The 18,574-nt window shown below is 50.1% G+C and overlaps 1 protein-coding gene and 1 pseudogene across 3 annotated transcripts in view; one reads left to right on the forward strand and one right to left on the reverse strand.

Annotated features, from left to right (window-relative positions):
• Positions 1–13,384, reverse strand: part of IQSEC2 (IQ motif and Sec7 domain ArfGEF 2) — an 84,174-nt gene extending 70,790 nt beyond the window's left edge. For 2 of the 3 annotated variants that reach the window (XM_059679157.1, XM_059679156.1), the window contains exon 1: positions 12,412–13,384. In XM_059679157.1, coding sequence (XP_059535140.1) covers positions 12,412–13,121 — 710 coding nt within the window. In that variant the 5' untranslated portion in view covers positions 13,122–13,384. The remainder of the gene's footprint in view (positions 1–12,411) is intronic. The other variant, XM_059679160.1, reaches the window with a different exon arrangement.
• A 149-nt stretch (positions 13,385–13,533) lies between these two features.
• LOC132223960 (small ribosomal subunit protein uS2B-like) lies at positions 13,534–16,070 on the forward strand (annotated as a pseudogene).
• The last annotated feature ends 2,504 nt before the right edge of the window (positions 16,071–18,574 follow it).

Below are 18,574 nucleotides of genomic sequence, written 5' to 3' on the forward strand. Positions count from 1 at the left end.
TATATAAGAAAAAATAGTGCATCAAATGGCAAGGGCTCGCTGAGTACCAGGTGGGGTGAATGACAAACAGACCTTGAGCTAAGTGCTGGTTACATAAGGAATGTTTGGCTTGTAAAAACTGACCAAATTATTCATGTGATCTGAGTACTTTTCTATATGCATATTTCAGTATGAATTTACAAAAAAACCCCAAAAACCTCTCCTAAAAATGTCCAAGTCAAATGTCCCCAGAAGATGTGTTATGATTATCTTGTGGATTCATGAACTCTACACAACAGTAAGCAACCAAGCAAATAAATAGGAAGGAAGGAAGGAAGGAAGGAAGGAAGGAAGGAAGGAAGGAAGGAAGGAAGGAAGGAAGGAAAGAAGGAAGGAAGGAAGGAAGGAAGGAGGGAGGGACGGAGGGAAGGGAAGGAAGGGAAGGAAGGGAAGGAGGGTGGGAAGGGGGCAGAAAGAAAGTTCTGGTCCAAATAGGAAAGAAAAGAAAAAGTGGCATGATTGTGAGCAATTTGTAGAGCATAAAAAAGGAAAATTCATTTGCTCTTGAAGCTAGAAACATTTTCCCGGGAGTACAGAGGTTGTGACAAGGACCTGTGGGAAGTGATGTGCAATTACAGTACACTATTTGGTCCTGCAATGAATACTATTGACATAGTCACCATCACATACAGTGTGTCGGTGGTCAGCTTTTAAAACCAATTTGTCTAGATAAAGCACTGGAAACCAAAACTACTGAACATAGGCCTGGCTGGTTTTGCTAAGTGGTTAGAGCGTCAGCCAGGTCATACCTGAAGGGTGGCAGGTTTGATTCTGGTCAAAGGCACGTACCTCAGTTGCAGGCTTGATCCCTGGCCCTGGACGGGGCCGGTGCATGAGGCAACCAGTTGATGTGTCTCTCTCACATCAATGTTTCTTTCTCTGTCTCTGTCTCTCCCTGTCCCTTCCACTCTCTCTAAAAATCAATGGGGGAAAAATAATATCCTCGGGTGAGGATTAACAAAACACAAACAATGACTGAATACAGAAAAGTGGGAGGAAAAGGGCAGACACGAGATGGAGGAAGGATGGGGCACTAGTAACCACATCTTACCAACTGAGTGGTCAAGAGACACTGTGGAAAATTGATGGAATAAGAAATCACATTTTAAAATAGTATTAATAAAGTTATAAAGGTAACTAGAGGAACCAAAATAGTAATATTATGACAATTTAGGAGGGGGACAAGAGCCAAGTGTTATAAATAAGTGAAATTCTCATTTGTCATGCTAGGATGAAGTCAATAGATCATGTTTAAAGCTGATAAATTAAGAAATGACCATTGGGGCATGTTATTTAGAGATATGAAGTTACCACCAGAAATCCTAAATGGTAAAAGTGCTCCTGCTGGGGGCTGAGAAGTGGGCGCATGAGACACTGGCTTTTTACTATATATGTCCTTGTGAACTATTTGCCTTTTAAAATTGTGTAAATGTACTGCTTTGACTTAATTTTATTTATTTATTTTTAAAATATATTTTTATTGATTTCCGAGAGGAAGGGAGAGGGAGAGAGAGATAGAAACACCAATGATGAGAGGGAATCATTGATCGGCTGCCTCCTGCACGCCCCCCACTAGGGCTCAAGCCTGCAACCCAAGCACGTGCCTTTGAACTTAATCAAACCTGGGACCCTTCAGTCCACAGGCTGACGCTCTATCCACTGAGCCAAACTGGCTAGGGCTTTTTTTTTTAAATACGTATTTTTAAAATATATTTTTATTGATTTCAGAGAGAAGGGAGAGGGAGAGAGAGACCGAAACATCAATGATGAAAGACAATCATTGACTGTCTGCCTCCTGCATGCCCCCTACTGAGAACTGAGCCCACAACAACAACCCGGGCATGTGCTCTGACTGGGAATTGAATGGTGACTTCCTGGTTCCTGGGTGGATGCTCAACCACTGAGCCACACTGGCCGGGTTAATTTAAAAAACAAGTCCCTCCTCTTTCTTTGGACCTCAGTCTTCCACATGGCACATATTTAAGGGGGAGGTTGATGATTCCGGGGAGAGGTGACGTGAGAACCTGTTCTCCAATCCACGCTTCTTTTTACAGCAGTAGCAAGGCAGGCAAGTGAAGGATTGATTCCTCCCTAACTAATCCTTCAACTCCTCACAGGACCACAGTCATCCATGCAGATGCAGACTCTCAGCTGCCCCAGCCTGCACCGCCCTCTGGTCCTCTTCCAACACTTCCATGGCCAGTCCAGCCTCTCCTGCCTTCCATTCATTCAACTATTTACACCCATTAGTTATTTATACCCGCCTGAGTCAGAAAGGATTTGAGAGCTTACTCCAATAACACAGATAAGGGAAGGATAAAAATTAAACTAGATCCCTAACTGGTTTGGCTCAGTGGATAGAGCATCGGCCTGTGGACTCAAGGGTCCCAGGTTCGATTCCAGTCAAGGGCATGTACCTTGGTTGAGGGCACATCCCCAGTGGGGAGTGTGCAGGAGGCAGCTGATCGATGTTTCTCTTTCATCAATGTTTCTAACTCTCTGTCCCTCTCCCTTCCTCTCTGTAAAAAATCAATAAAATATATTTAAAAAATTAAACTAGAAAATAAGAACTCAGAAAAGATCAACAAGATACTAGAGTTGTTCTTCAAATTAACCAGTAGCTGATGCAGAAAGCAAGATACAGTGAGCCATGACAGCCTCACATTAGGACGGAGGAAATGTACCAGTTTTCAAGAGAAGCAAATCTTTGCCGAGCACTAAATTCTTCAATTCGTTGTCCATGGGAGATTTCATGAAGGAGAAGGAAATGACTGTTTTATTTTGTTTTGTTTCAACTTCGTCTTATTTTAATGATATGCTATTTAAATATTTGGATGTTATCGCCTATAAAAAAAATGAAGAATCCACCCTGGCCGGATAGCTCAGTCGGTTGGAGCATCATCCCAGACACCAAAAAGTTGTGGGTTCAAGCCCTGGTCAGGGCACACACCTAGGTTTCGGGTTCAATCCTTGGTTGGGGTGTGTACGGGAGGACATGGATCAATTATTCTCCCTCACATTGATTTTTTTTCTCTCTCTCTCCCCCTTCCTTGCTCTTTAAAATCAATAAAGACATATCCTCAGGTGAGGATTAAAAAAACAAAACTGAAGAATCCCTGGTAATATCATGATTACAAAATGAGGTATAAGAGCATACGCTTTGGCACCATCAAGGATTATTTCACTGGTTTTCTTCCCCCCAGAAATGATTCTTTATTGAGCATCTGAAAGTACCAGGGAGTACCCTCCGATGATCTTGGGTAATCCTGAGAATTGGGCATTGTTGTCCCCTTTTACAAATGAGGAAACTAAGGCTCAGAGAAGGCAAAATGACCTAGCTGAGGTCATCCAGTGGATTTGGGCAGAGCCTAGATTCAAACTTAGGTGTGTCTGTCTCCAAAGCTCATTCTGTACGTATCATACCACGGGGCCTCAGGCAGGATGACAGGCCTGGCTGTCGGGCCAGAAACTGCTTCTGAGCTGCCTCCATTACATTAAGTGAGGACCCCTCCAGCAGAGAGAAGCAGAAAGAAGGCTGGACCTGAGTTGAAGAAATGAGACCACAGTTTCCTCATGAATCTAGCAGATCTGATGTCTGAGGGCAGAACCAGACCAGAGAGTTTTGTCTGCCGTGGAAGCAAGAAAGCCTTTATTTCGGTGATGCCTCCTCTTCATCGCTTCCTCCCCCACAAGACACCCAGCCTCCTTGAGCCCCAGTTTTTTTAATCTGTACAACACAAAGATAATGATCCCTGCAACCTCCATAAGATTTCAAGGCATAAAAGAATCGTTTAAGGAACGATGCTTTGATCACTGGCATTCATGTGAGAGTGGCTCTTCTAATCAGAGCTCCTCTGCTCACCCGTTGAGTGGCCCTTTACAAGTCTGTTCTCTCTCTGGGCCTCCGTCTTCTCTATAAACTGAACAGTCTGGACTGGATGATTTTTTTAAGGGCCCTTTCAGCTCCAAGTTTTTTTGACTCTTATGCTGGTTTTATTTATTTTTTATTTATTGATTTCAGAGAGGAAGGGGGAGGGAGAGAGAGAAACATCAATGATGAGAGAGCATCATTGATCAGCTGTCTCCTGCGCACCCCCTACTGGGGATCAAGCCCGCAACCTGGGCATGTGCCCTGACTTGGTTCATAGTTCAGTGTGCAACCACTGAGCCACACCAACCTGGCTTATTCTGGTATTATTAAAACCCTTCTGGTCACGAACGGCTGCTGCTCCTCTGAGCTCCCGCAGTAGGCTGTATTCCCCTCTGTCACAGCACTGTCATTGTGTTGTCACTACCTCCCCCCCTCCCCCCAATAGATGATCTCTACTCTCTCTGCCCAAGCTCAGACCTTATCATCCCTCACCGAGACTGTCACATGAGCCTCCTGACGGGATGCCTCCAAACTATCTTCCAAACTGCCCTCTGGTGGGATCTCTCCAGAACACGCTCTCACCAGGTCACCCCATACTCTACAATGCACACCTCTTCCCTCAGCTTAAAAACCTACGTTGGTTCTCAATTTTTAATAGGATAAAACTCCCGACCCTGCTATTCAAGTGTCCTCATGATCTAGGCTGGCCAACTCTTCAGACTCTTCTCCAGATGCTCCCTGCCTCCCTGTTGTGCTCCAGTTTGTACTAACTTGATGAAACTACTTTTCCCACCATGGCTGGTTTCTCAGTGGTTAGAGCATCGGCCCATGGACCAAAGGGTTGTGGGTTTGATTCCCAGTCCAGAACACGTACCTAAATTGCAGGTCTGATCCCAGGTCCTGGTTGGGGTGTGTGTGGGAGGCAACCGGTTGATGGGTCTGTGTGCCTCTCTTACATCAATGTTCCTCTCTCTCTCCCCCTCCTCTATCCCTTCCACGCTCTCTCGAAAAGATCAATGGAAAAAATATCATCAGATAAGGATTCAAAAAAAAAGGCCCCATCCTCTCCCGGTACCCTGCTGCTCCCATGCCTCTCTACCTTTGCTCATGTTGTCTCCTCTGCCTTAACCTCCCTTTTGCCAATTCCCACCAACCCACATGCCATCCTTCTTCACCTAGCTAACTCCTACTCATCCTCGGAGCCTCAGCACAGACATCACCTCCTCTTGGAAGCCCTCCCTGACAGTCAGGATAGATGTTCCTCTTTTGGATACCCATGCCCTCTAGCTCCCCTCTGGCACAGCACACAGAACACCCCACTGCAATTATCTGTTTCCATGACCGTCCTCTCCATCCAACCGCGAGCACCCTGAAGCCAGGAACTGTATAATGTTCATCACAGAACTCCCCGCCTGCAGGAGCATAAGGGTGTGCCACATAGTAGGCACACAAAATTCACTGACCGGCCTCTCAGAAAGTGGCAACTTCCCATGTGACTTCTCCCGCCTGCCCTTCCAGGGCACAATTTTGCAATTATTATTAATAATAAAAATGCCTAGACCTCCCTTTTGCAAACACATAGTGTGTGTTTGCGTAGAGTAAACACACACTATGTGCTGAACACTTCATATGTGTCATCCTATTTAATTCTCACACCAAACACCATAAGATAGGTTATTTATGAATTGGCTCGCATATCAGATGTGTACAGTTGTGTGAGATGCCTTTCAGTTTTATAAGGAAATTTGGGGGAAGGGAGAAATTAGGTGCTTTTTATTATTGACAGAATGACAACAATTCTAATGTGGTTATATAAAGAAAAATACTGGTTTCATTCGAGTGAACGCAGTTTACTGCATTCGGGAGTCCTGTAGGAAATCACGAGGCCCAGATATGCAATGGTATTATCTCTGGGAAAAAAGGCAGAAAAATCACATAGCTACAAATAAGTGCATTTGAAATGGCACATATCTGGTGGTAACTGTGATAGATTTCCTCCTAAAATGTCAGAGGAGTCACCCTGTCAGCAGCGTACCTCCGGCTTGTCATCTTTGTTTTGAAAAGGCTGTAATGCGATGTCGATCTTGGCTAGGTTGTTTTGATTGCTACGCTCCACCTCTAGGGGGCAGGGTAGCCTCACATATTATTTTCCATCCTTGTTCCTCAGCTTTCTATCCTGATCAGAAACCTGATGGGTGTGCTAGACAGCCAGGAAATTTTCGGATACATGTTTGTAACGGGCAACACGAATCTCACATGTCAAAAAACACAGTTTTATCCCTGTTTCCTACTTGAGAAAACAGAGGCCCTGAAAGTGATGCGAAGTGCCTAGAGTCACTCAGTCCTCCTTCCCAGCACCACACTTTATCCGAATGCTAAGCTGCCAGAGAGTTTCAGTTCCGAAGGGTGTGAGAATGGGCTTTTGACATGGGTGCTTGGAGAGAGACCCAAGGCCATTATGAAGTGAGAGTGACTAGCAAATGATCTTATCTCAAAAGAGGTACCTCAAAAGAGGAAATAAGTCATTTAATTCGTCATTTTTTCCCTGTGACCAGTGTTTATTCTTCTTCCAGGAAATAAAGCAGGAAATGAGCCAGAGGGGCTGAATCTTATTCTGACTCCAACACACTGTGCTTGGCCCAGAGTCTGAGCCCAATAAAGAGTTTATGGAGGACTGCACAGGGGTCCTATGCAGCTTCTTTGGTCCTTTTAGAACAGAATACCTTGCATTGAGGGTCAAGACCATGGCGTGACATGGCCATAGCATGGGATGAAGAGGTAACCATGGGCAGATGTGCCCAAATATCTACAAGTCCTGTCTGATTCTGTTACCCTGACATTCTATGAACTGGGAGACTGGTGAGTATGAGGGGAACAGAGATCAGAGGTCAAACAGCTTCCGGGAGCATGAGGAAAAAGCCACCCAAAAGCCAAGAGAATTCTGAAGTTGAGTCATCTTTCTCTATAGAAGTCCTGGAATGAAGAAAAACGTAGGCACCTGTGGCCATTAGTGCACCAAGACTTAATCTGCCATTCATTTGTCTACTCCACATTTATTGAGCAGCTACTATATGCTATGCTATGTGTTCCCAAGCCTCTAGCTCCTTCACTCATGCCCAGAGCACCTCACTTAGATACAACATGCACTCAATAAATTTGCAGGGGCTCTCAATCTAGTAGAGAGGGCACAAGATGTAAACAAATAACCATCAAGGTATAAAACGGGGCAAAGTGCTCATTTCAAGGGTCATGGACAGACCAAACATCAGGAGGGACCAGCGAACAAACATGGGAGAGATGACAGCAGAGCCGAGCCTGGGAACTGGATGGAGCAGCCCAGGAGAAAGGAACAGCATGAGCAAAGACCCAGAGGCTAGCAGAAGGCTGAGTGAGGGCTAACAAAGGGGCACACGGGCCAGTCTGGCTGGAGTGCGGTCTGTGTGAAGGGCACTGTAAAAAGATGAGAAGAGAGTTGCGGGCACATCCAAAGAGGACCGTGTGCGGCAGACAGAAAAGTTTGAACATTCCCCTGCAGGCAGAAGAGAAAGTGAAACCACTGGAACCCTGTAGAAAGGTTGGCCTGGCTGCACTTCATCAGAGGCTTGACGAAGCAAGAGCAGGAGGGGTATCTATTCGGAGACTAGGGCAAAAACTACGAGGCTATCCAGGAGAGGGAGCCTGACTGGGGTAGTGGTCCCAGGAGCTCTGCTGGGGGAAGCCCTGAGCCGCAGCTAGAGTGATGGCTTTACACCCCGCCTGCCTGCAGGAGGCAAAGCTGTACCACAGACTCAGGAGTCAGATGGTTCTGGGCTCCATGCAGCTGTGCAACCTCCGGCATGTGACCACGCCTCTCTGATCCTTGTTACCTAGTCTGAAAAATGAGGATAATACCAATACCCACCTGGCAGGGACTCCCTCTGTGCAAATGAGAGAAGAGGCAGTACTGCCTGATGGGGAAGAACACTGTCGATGAACTCCGGAGCCCGACCACCAAGGCTCTTTCTAGTTCCTTCTCAGTTCTTTCCCTTACTCAGTGAGTGACCCTGGGTAGGTGAGCCAACTTTTCTGGGCCTTGGTTTCCTCATCTGTAAAATGGATTTAATAACAATAGCCACATCAAAGGATTCGGTTGAAGACTGAATGAATTCATACATGCAAAGGGCTTAGAACAAATAGTTCTTGGCACACACAGTGCATGCAGGAAGAAGATGATAGCTATTATTACATAAAGCCACATAGGGTGCTGTCTGGCACGCAGAAAGCTGAGACTCATTCAGCACACGCATGGCCCCTTCTCTGTGCTACAGGCCTTTACTATGCTCCCAGCAATTCAGAAGCCACAGCAGGCAGGGGTGGGACAGATCAAAGAGCAGTGGAGGGCAAGCTTGCATCGGTCTTCTTCCCACCCCCCTCAGGAGACACCCACTCTCTTCAAAGCTCCCCCACACCCCCCACTCCTCACCATCCTTGCTATGTGCATTTGTTCTGGGCACCATTGTGATGGGGCGCCTGCACGGAATGCTGTGTGTCTGGCTGGGGGTAGGGGACGGGGCTCTCAAGCGCAGAGATCCCGGCGTTGGCTCAGCCTGGTGGCCCCTCCTGCTGTGTGCACGCAGCTAAGAAATGTTTGTGGATGACAACAACCCCATTCTTGTCCCAGATCTAGACAGAGAAGGAAGATTCCTCTAATTCTCATTCAACTTGACAATATCATTTCCTCCCACACGAGTATAATGCTCTCAACACAGTAGGGGGAAGATAAATGGTTTTCCCTCCTGAGAAAAAGGAAAGACCCCCCCTGGGAAAAGCACCGGAGACCCCACAGGAGACAGACTTCCCTGGGGCCTCTCCCTGGGCTTGCTCCTGCCCTCCCAGTGCCCTCAGCCCCTGTGGGCAGCATGGGGAGCGTGCTGACACCCCAGGGCCTGTGGGAGACAGCTGCGTGGTAGACCAGATGTTGCTCTGGCTGTCGAGAACACCAGGCCAGCCGTCTGGCTGCTGTCCCTAGTGTGGGCCAGCTTGTGGGTGGGCAGGGGGTGGGGGCAGAGGATGGAGAGTTCCCCCCCACACCAGCTTCAGCTCACCACCGCCTACAGCAAAGCCGGAGCTGGGCCCCTGCTCACAGCGTTGGGAACACAGCTGGCTTCAGCCTGGAGCTGCTCAGCAGTGGCCACCCCCCGCCCCTCCCCAGCGTGTCTGTAAATCATCCAGGTGCCTGACCTGCAAGGGGGAGCCAGGCCAAGATCAACAAAGAAAGCAGGGCGCTTCTCTAGTCACCTGGCGGGGGAGGGGGGGGGATTTCAAGGAAAACGATCTAAGCATTGGTAGCGCCCAGCAGCTACTAAAAAAACAAACAAGCAAAGCCCTCCTGTCCAGAGGACCGGTGGCCAGAAGGAGGTCGGGCCTCATGTCGCTCCCTGCTGTACTAGAAAGGCCACACCCAGAGCACAGCAGAAGGCATACTGGCATCCGGGAACTTGTCCAGAAGAGACAGTGCGGGAGGATGTGGGAATCCTGGGGGGATGACATGGGTGGGGGTGGACATGACAGCTGCTATCAACTGCAGTAGAGGGAAAGTTCACAGGATCGGGAGTCTGCCTTATGGGTAGTGTGACTTCTGCTGTGTCACTTCACTTCTCTGAGCCCCCAGTTGCTTCAGCTGTAAAATGCGCAGTGTACACGGACGCACAGGGTCGCTGGGAGGACTCAGTAAGTCCCTTGGCGGAGGAGGGGGGGCCTCAACAAGCCGGAGCTGGGCCCCGGCCCCTCTCTCCCCTCTTCCTCCACCAGAGGGAGCCTGGGGACCAGGAGCGCCCAGCCTGTACCAGCATCTACCTATCCTCCCCCAATGCTGCAGCCTCTGCTGCTAAACTCCCACCCTGCCTGCCCCAGCTTCCAGCGGCAGCCTTCTCACCCACTCTGCAAACCCAGAACAGGCCTGGCAGGGGAGTCACTTGCAGCAACTGTGGTGGCGGCATTGGCTAACTGCATCAACAGGCCCTCCTGACGTCTGGCCAGGAGGCACAGTGGAAAGGAGGGAGGCACAGCCTTCTTCCCTTTCCTGTCAACTCCCTCACTCATCCCATTCAAATCCTCTAGATACCTAAGGGTCTCCTGGCCTCTCCCAGTTCCTGACCCAGCCAGGTTCTGAGGCCAAGAGATTCCTGTGGTTTGGAGAACTCTTGTGGAAAAATAACAGGCGTCAGAGACAGGTGGGCTTGGGTTCTAGTCCCAGGTCCATTAGGAACTTGCAGCCTAACCTTGAGCAAGGTCTCTTCATCTTGGAGCCTCAGTTTCCTCATCTCTAAAATGGAGTTAGTAATGCTCACTGCCTGTTGTGAGGAGCAAAAGAGGAAATAATGGAGGTGCCTGTATTTAATATGTGGTTAGGAGAAATTCAAAGAACTATCCAACCCCCTTTATGAATCCAGTAGGAAATGTGAAGCCAGGAGATCTAATGAGAACTGGGAGGGATCAAGAGGTTGGTTGGCGTGGCCGGCAGAAGCACCGAGCTCAAGAGCAAACGGGCTGCCAGCCAGCCAAGAGCTTCAAACCTACGTCTGCAGGATGAAGAAACTGAACGTCAGAGAACCCTGGAACTGGGGGAGGCTCGGGTCATTTCATTGGGCTGTACACCTGATTCAAGAATTGTGCCTTCTCCAGCTCTCCTCGACCCCCAGCCCGTGCCCCCCCCCCCCCCTAGAGGCAGTCTACTGCATCACCAGACAGCCAGGTTAGGAAGTTCTTCCTGATTTATCCCCAATTTTCCCATTGCTCCTGGTTCTGCTCCCTGGAGCCACACATAATGAGGCTGCCCCCTGTCACGGGCCTGATCACTCTGGCAAAGTCCGCAGCCAGGCTTGAGGAGCACAGTGCCTGCCCAGTGTACCCCTGCAGTCACCCTACCATGGCCCTGTCCTGAAAGAAGACCAAGACCGTGCTCGGTGGATCCAGACCCTTCCTCCGTGTGGGGCCCCACACCACATGCAGCCAGTCCTCCAGAAGTGGCCTCCCAGCAGCCCTGCCGGGGCAGGAGAGCCCCTCTCCCTCACCCCCAGTGCTCTGGGACAGTCCACAGCAAAACTGAGCTGAGGGTGCACTGCAGTGAAGCCCAGCCGGGCATTCGAGCTGCAGCTGCTGCTCCTGGGGCCCAGCCATCTCAACCCAGCACCCCAGTCTGCTGCCTCACCACGGGGGAGTTGCAGAGAGCTGTCTCCCGGCAGATTTCCTGAGGCAGAAGGCTTCCCCACCCCCAGCCCAGCCTCCGAGAGACACTCCACTGGTTGTGGCACATGGTAGGACCAGCTGAGCAGTGAGAGGAGGGGGAAGGCTGTCCATTCGCTAGAGGACTTCAGACTTGCTCTGTAGTGTGGCTGGATTAGTCATAGAACCATCAAATTGAAGCTGGAGTGGCCCTTAAAGAGCATTCAAGGCAGACCTTGCCTTTGAAAAAGATATAAAGGAACCGATGGGCAGAGAGAGGAAGGTACTCAGTCAAGGTCACAAAGCCAATCTGCAGCAGAGCTGGAGGGGGAACCCAGGTCTCCTAACTCCCAGCTCAGTGTTCTTTCCAATCAAGCAGAAGGGAAAGCAGGGAGCCTGGAGGGCAGCCCTGGGAGCCCGCATGCCCTTGACTCTCAGCCTGACATTTAGCCTGCCCAGCTAACTGTGGTATCTGCATGGAAGAAGGAGGCCCAGCCCATGTCCCACCAACCCAACAGATAATGCCAAGGTGTCCCAGATAGGCGGACACGCAGACCCCAGCACAGAAACTGGCACTGATCCAACAAGAGGGAAGCTCTGTAGACCGGTCTTCCTTGTGGCCTCTTTAACTGGGTGTTGTTTTTCTGGACGGTGGAGAAGGGGTGGTCTCAGAGGAACTAGCCAACGGCCAGGCCTCCATCTTTGCTCCCCAGGCCAGGCTGTGCTGCAGTTCCCCTCACATGGATCTCTCAGCCTCCAGCAGCCATTCTGCTCCCCACCTGCCTCCCTGGGAAAGGATAGAGCCGAGGCTGCCAGAGGAGGGGGGAGCAGGCCTGCACGCAGGACCTGTACGGGAGACCCCAACAGGCAAAACAACAACAACGGCAAAAAAAAAAAAAAAAAAAAAAGGAGGGGGGTGTTCTTTTCCTTGAGGTTCTGAGTTGGCACCTTCACAGACAATAAACACGTCCAAAATAAATAAATAAATAAGTGGAAAGCCATCCTCTCGCAAGGATCCGGGCGGGGAGTGAAAAAGTGGAGGGGTGATGACTGCTGGAGGCTCCCACGGGTCACGGTTCTGGGCATCAAGGGCCAACCGCTCTCATGGGGCCAACCCAGTCCCCGGTGGCTAGACAAGGGGCGTCTGCGGTGGCGGGAGGGGGACCCGGCTTCTGCTAACAGGTTGGGGCAGGGGAGGAGGACCTGGAATCAGGCACGGGGTTCTTACTTTACCGGCTGGACAAGTTGGAGAGGGAACTAGAGGGGAAGAGCCGAGGGTACAAACACGCATTCCTTACTTTCTCTGGAGGGTTGTGGCCGGGCTGGTGCTGGTACTGGTGCTGTGGCCGCCGCCGGTCCCGGGACTGGAGCTCCTGGATGCGCCACGGCTCAGTTGGCCCCGCTCCCGAGGGGGCCGGGACCCCACGCCCACCGCCGCCGCCGAATAGCCGCCTTCCTTGTCGCGGCCCGGGTGCGCCGGCCCGGCATCCCGCCCGCCCCGCTCGCGACCCAGGGCTGGGTTGTCGTGGTGCAGGTGGCACTGGGCCACGTCGCGCTCTCGGGCTGAGTAACCGGTAGTGTCCTGGAGCGGGTAGGAGGCGTCCCGCTCCTTGTCCCGATACACCGCCTCCCGGTTCTGGTAGGCGCCTTCGCGGTTCGGGTACCCCACGTCCCGGGCCGCCTGGTGGAACTGGCTCTCCCGCAGCTCGCGGTGGTGGAACTGGGTTTCTCGCAGGTTCTGGTACTGGCTCTCGCGGCCGGGGCTGTCCCGTGCGCCGTGGGGGTCCCTGTGCAGCTCCCCGCGGTGCAGCTGGCTCTCCTCCCGCAGGTCGCGGTTCTCCTGGGTGAGCTGGTCCAGCTGGCCCTCCAGCTCCTCGATGCGCCGTCTCTGGGTCTCCAGCAGCTGCTGCTGGCTCTCGATGATGTTGTTCAGCTCCAGCAGGTACTCCACCGCCCGATTGGGGCTCTCCGATCCCGGGCCGCCCGGGGGCCCCGACCCCGCCTCCATCCTAGCGGCCCAGGGGCAGGGGAAGGGGCAGGAGAGCCCGGTTCCCGCTCGCTCACGGCGCCACCCTCCCCCGGGCCCAGCCGGGGGAGGGGGCCGGCGGGACGCGAGGGCGCGCACCGGGCTCGAGGGCCCGGGGGCCCGGGGGGGCCCGGGAGACAGCGCTGGGTGGTCCGACGGCACGGGGAGCAGGAGCTGAGGCTGCCGCCACCGCCACCGCCACGGCTCAGGAGGACGCGGCCCACGGCGCTCCGCCCGCTGCGGAGTCACTGCGCAGCGCGGCCGCGCGGGACCGCCCCGGCCGCCGGCCCGCCCCCCGCCCCTGCCCCCACTCTCCCGCCCGGCCCGCCCCCGCGCGCCCCACCTGCTACAGCCACCCGCGTCCGAAGCGAGACCCGCCCCAGGCACCCGGGCCAGCCCCATCGCGGGCTGCCGGAAATCGCTCCCTTCCACCGTCCACGGTCCGGTGTCCTCACCTAAAGCAGTCTAATGAAGCCCTCCATCCCAGTCCCTTCCAATGCATTCCCCGTCCGCCAGGCCCCAGATCCTCATCTAAGACATCCCAAGAAGCCCCATCCCCGGCGGCCGCCAGCTCCAGGCATCCCGCGGACTCCCCATCCCCTTTGGATCTTCCAATCCCAAGTGTCAGAAACCTTCCAGCTTAGCTAGTGCCTGGGTCCTCCAAGCCAACGAAGACAGTCCCAGGATCTCCATCTTAACAAGCCATCGCAGAGTTAGGATCAAAGCTCCGTGTATTCATTCCTTCAACCCTCATTTCCTGCTCTTCTTTGGAAATGCTCTCTTCTATTCAGCCCATCATCTCTATGCAGGGAAACTGTACCCATCTTTCAAGATTTAAATGCCACCTTACTGAATGCTTTCCCAAGCCAGGGTGCTCACTTTTCCCTCTCCTCTTGACCTCCCACTGCACTTGGTCTACACTTCCCTCATGGCATTTGTGGGCCAAGTGGAACTCTGCTTTGTAGTGCGTTCGTTTGTGTTCTTGTTTGAAGACCTCTGCCAGCCTGAACTCCTCAAAGCCAGAAACATGTCTTCATTCATCTTGGTGAGCAGGTTGGGGGAGAGGAGAAAGCAAGAGTTTTACAGTCTGACAAAAACTGGATTTAAACTCCATCTTCTCCTCTCTGAACTTTCATTTCCCTATCAAGAACATCTACCTCACGGGGGTGGTCTTGGAAGAAGGCAGGCAAAAACATTTGGCACAGAAAAGACAACCCACAGAATGGGAGAAAAATCTGTGTAAGTGATCTATCTGATAAGGGCTTTGTGTCCAGATTATGTAAAGAACGCTTACATGTCAACAACAAATAACAAGCAATTTTCTTTAAGCGGACAAAGGACTTGAATACACATTTCTCCAAAAAAGAGGTACACATGACCAGTAAGCAGATGAAAAGATGCTTCTCATCATTAGCCATCGGGGAAATGCAGACCCAAATCGCAGTGAGCTTTCCCTGCTACCCACAAGGTGTTTTTTCTGGGTGCCTGTTGTCACTGAAAGGGAAACTTTCACAATGTCCGGAGCCCTTGCTGTTCTGCAGATGGAGGAGGTTGTCCTTAAATTCCTTGCAGCAGGAACCCACTTAGGTGGCCCCAATGTTGGCTTCCAAGTAGAAGAGCTCATCTCCAAAGTGAAAAGTGATGGCGTCTGCATCAGAATTCTGAAATGAACATGTGGGGATCTTCTGCTGGTGGCTTGTGCGTGCCCTTGTTGACCCTGAAAACCCTGCTGTCAGTATCACATTGTCCAGGAATACTGGCCAGTAAACTGTGCTAAAGTTTGCTTCTGCCACCAGGGACACTCCTATTGCTGGCTGCCTCATCCCTGGGACCTTCACTAACCAGATCCAGGCATCCTTCTGGGAGTTTAGACTTCCGGTGGTTACTGATCCCAGGGCTGACCACCAGCCTGTCACAGGGGCGTCTTATGTTAACCTGCCCACCATCCCTCTGTGTAACACAGATGCCCCTCTGCGCCAGGTGGACGTTGCCATCCCATCCAACAAGGGGGCTGGCTCAGTGGGTTTGATATCGCAGATGCTGGTACAGGAAGTCCTATGCATGTGCGGGACCATCTACCATGAGCATCTGTGGGAGGTCATGCCTGCTCTCCCACTGCAATTGGAGACCCTGAAGAGACTGGAAAAGAAGAGCAGGCGGCTGCTGAAAAGGCTGTGACCAAGGAGGCATTTTCAGGGTGAATGGACTGCTCAGCTCCCGCGTTCTCTGCTGCTCAGCCTGAGGTTACTGAATGGGTAGAAACAACCACTGGGTGGTCTTAAGCTGTTCTTCCACAGGCTCTTAAGTGAAAACTGGAAATAAGGTTGTTGAAAAATAAACATCAGTCTCTTAAAACACACACATACATATACACACAGTGAGATGCCACTTCACACCCACTATGAGAACTAAAGTAAAAAGGACACACCAGGAGACATATTGGTGAGCATGTGAAGAACTGGAACCCTCATTCTTTGCTGGTGGGAATGTAAAATGGGGTGGTCAACTTGGAAAACAATGTGTAAGTGTCTCAAAATGTTAAACACAGAGTTACCATATGATCAAGGAATTCCACTCCTAGGCATATGCCCAAGAGAAATTAAAACATGTCCACACAAAAACTTGTATATGAATGTTCATAGCAGCATTATTCGTAATAGTCAAAATGTGTAAACAATCAAATGTTCATGTATTGATGAATGGGTAAATAAAGGGTGGCATATCCACACAGTGGAACATTATTCAGCCATAAAAAGGAATGAGATACTGATGCATGCTAAAACATGGATGAACCTTGAAAACATATTGCTATAAGAGACCCAAAAGGACACAGATTATATGATTCCCTTTATATAAAATTCCAGAATAGGTAAATCCATAGAGACAAAAAGTAGAGTAGTGATTTCCAGGGGCTGGGGCATGGGTTGGGGAAAGAGGACTGACTGCTAACGGGTATGGTGTGTGTGTGTTTTTGGAAGGAGAATGAAAATATTCTAAAATTAGATTGTGGTGATGATTGTACAGCCCCGTTAATTAAAAACCACTGAGTTGGAATATCACATGATCTCATTTATATGGAGAATCTAATGAACAAAATAAACTGATGAACAAAATAGTTCCAGAGCCACGGATACATGGAACAGACTGACAGATCTCAGAGGGGAGGAGAGGGCGGGTGGGGACAGGAAGAGATTAACCAAAGAACTTACATGCATATATGCATAGCCCATAGACACAATAGTGTGGGGAAGGCTTGGGGTGGGGCAGGAGCTGGGTGGAGGGGGGTAGAGGGGAGAAAATGGGGGACATCTGTAATACTGTCAACAATTTAAAAACCACTGAGTTGTATATTTTTAAAGGGAGAATTTTATGGTATGTGAATTATATCTTGATAAAGCTGGCTTTTTCAAAAGCCTTGCACAGACAGAGTCTAGCACATACCAGCAACCACAATAATAATAACTAACACATCTATAGTGCTTATCATGTGACAGCCTAAGTCTTTACATGTTCAAACTCAGAAAATCCTCAGGACAAACCAAGGAGATAGCTACTGTTATTACCTCCATCTTACAGATGAGAAAGTAAACCCTGAGGTTGAATTATTTGCCTAAGGTCACACAGAGGCATAGCCAGGATGCTCAGATGTTTCCTTCTCACTTCTTTATACCTTTCCTCATACTTTGTATAAAATTGGTGCTCCATAAGTGTCAAATTACTATATCCATCAAAATTCTATTCATCCAGTGAACATTTACTAAGCATTTATTATGTTCTAGGCAATACTTGCATTGTACCTTATCCCTGCTTCTCTCATTCAGATTCACTGTGGGGTAGAGGGCAGATGGGTACAAAGATTCATTCATTCACAAAATATTTACTGAGTATCTACTATGTGTCAAGCACTGTTCTGGACTCTAAGAATACAGCAATGAATAAAATAGACAACAATCCCTAACCTCATAGAGTTCACAGGGGGAGAGAAACAATAAACAGACTATAGAGAGCACGTTGGATGTTGTGCTGGGTTGAGTAATATCCCTCAAAACTTGCTGTCCACCTGTAAATGTAATCTTATTTGGAAATAAAGGTCTTTGCAGATGTAATCAAGTTAAGGTGAGATCATATTCTATTGGCGTGGGTCCTGATTCAATGACTGGTATCCTTGTAAGAAAAGGGAAATTTGGACACACACACACACACACGCACACACACACACGCACAGAACATCATGGGAAGATGGAAGCAGAGACTGGCGTCTATAAGCCAAGAAAAGGAACACCAAGGATTGCCAGCAACCACCTGAAGCTGGAAGAGGCAATGAAGGATTATTCCCTAGAGGAGAGAGAGAGAGAGAGAGAGAGAGAGAGAGAGAGAGAGAGAGAGAGAGAGAGAGAGAGAGAGAGAGAATGGCCCTGGCGACACCTTGATTTCAGACTTCTAGCTTCCAGAACTGAGAGACTACATATCTGCTCTTGTTTTAAGCCACTCAGTTTGTTGTACTTTGTTACGGCAGCCCTAGGAAACTAACACAGATGGAGAAAAGCAGAACAGGGAGGGATGATGGAGAGCTCTGGGTGCATCAGACATAGCCTGTGCCTTCAGGGAGCTCCCAATCTAGTCAGACAGCTACAACAATAAGTCGAAAACAGGACCAACAAGACAGAATGTGCAAGCGCTAGAGTGGAGGCACTGGGTGCTGGAATGTCTTTATGGATGTGAAGGTATTTGAGCTGAGCTTAAGATTTCTATAGGCAGAAATGGCAGAGCTGTGAAGTACCTGTTGAAGGGAGCCATGTGCAGTAGGAAGAAAGGAACAGTCAGGAAAACAGACCGTGTGTATTTAGGGAACCACATATAGTTTGGTTGAAGAGAGTACAAGAGCTGTGTGTGTGTGTGCGCGCGCACACACAGTACCAGGGATAGGAAGAGATGGGAAGACATGGCTCGATTCAGTTTGGAGGAGACTCATTGCCAAACTGGAGCACCTGGACCTTCTCTTACAGACAATGAAAAGTCATGGGAGGTTTTTGAGCAAGAGAATAACATGGTAGGAGGGGAGAGGGTCCATGTGGGTGCTGTACATACTGAATAGTATGCACTACCAGGTGAGTCTTGTGCTGGTACCTTGTTCAGCAGAGACTGGCACTACCTTCTCTCCCTGCCTACTGCCTCTTGGAGGCATTTCCCAGGAGCTTCGGCCCCTGGTGTGATTGCTCCAATCCCCCTTACCCTAGAGCCCTGAGAACCCGCATCTCAGCACCGCCAGTATCCAGTCAACAAGAACTTGTCATGATAATGAGAGCCATGAAATATCTTCCTCAGAGGCAAAGGTGACATCTGTTCAAATTGGTTTTTCCTTTGGATTCTCACAGCTCTTCTCATAAGCAGATCTTCTGTACCTGTTAGCTGCCAGACACGAGATGGGAAAATCA

Source organism: Myotis daubentonii, chromosome X (assembly GCF_963259705.1).
Source record: "Myotis daubentonii chromosome X, mMyoDau2.1, whole genome shotgun sequence".
NCBI classification, from domain to species: Eukaryota; Metazoa; Chordata; class Mammalia; order Chiroptera; family Vespertilionidae; genus Myotis; species Myotis daubentonii.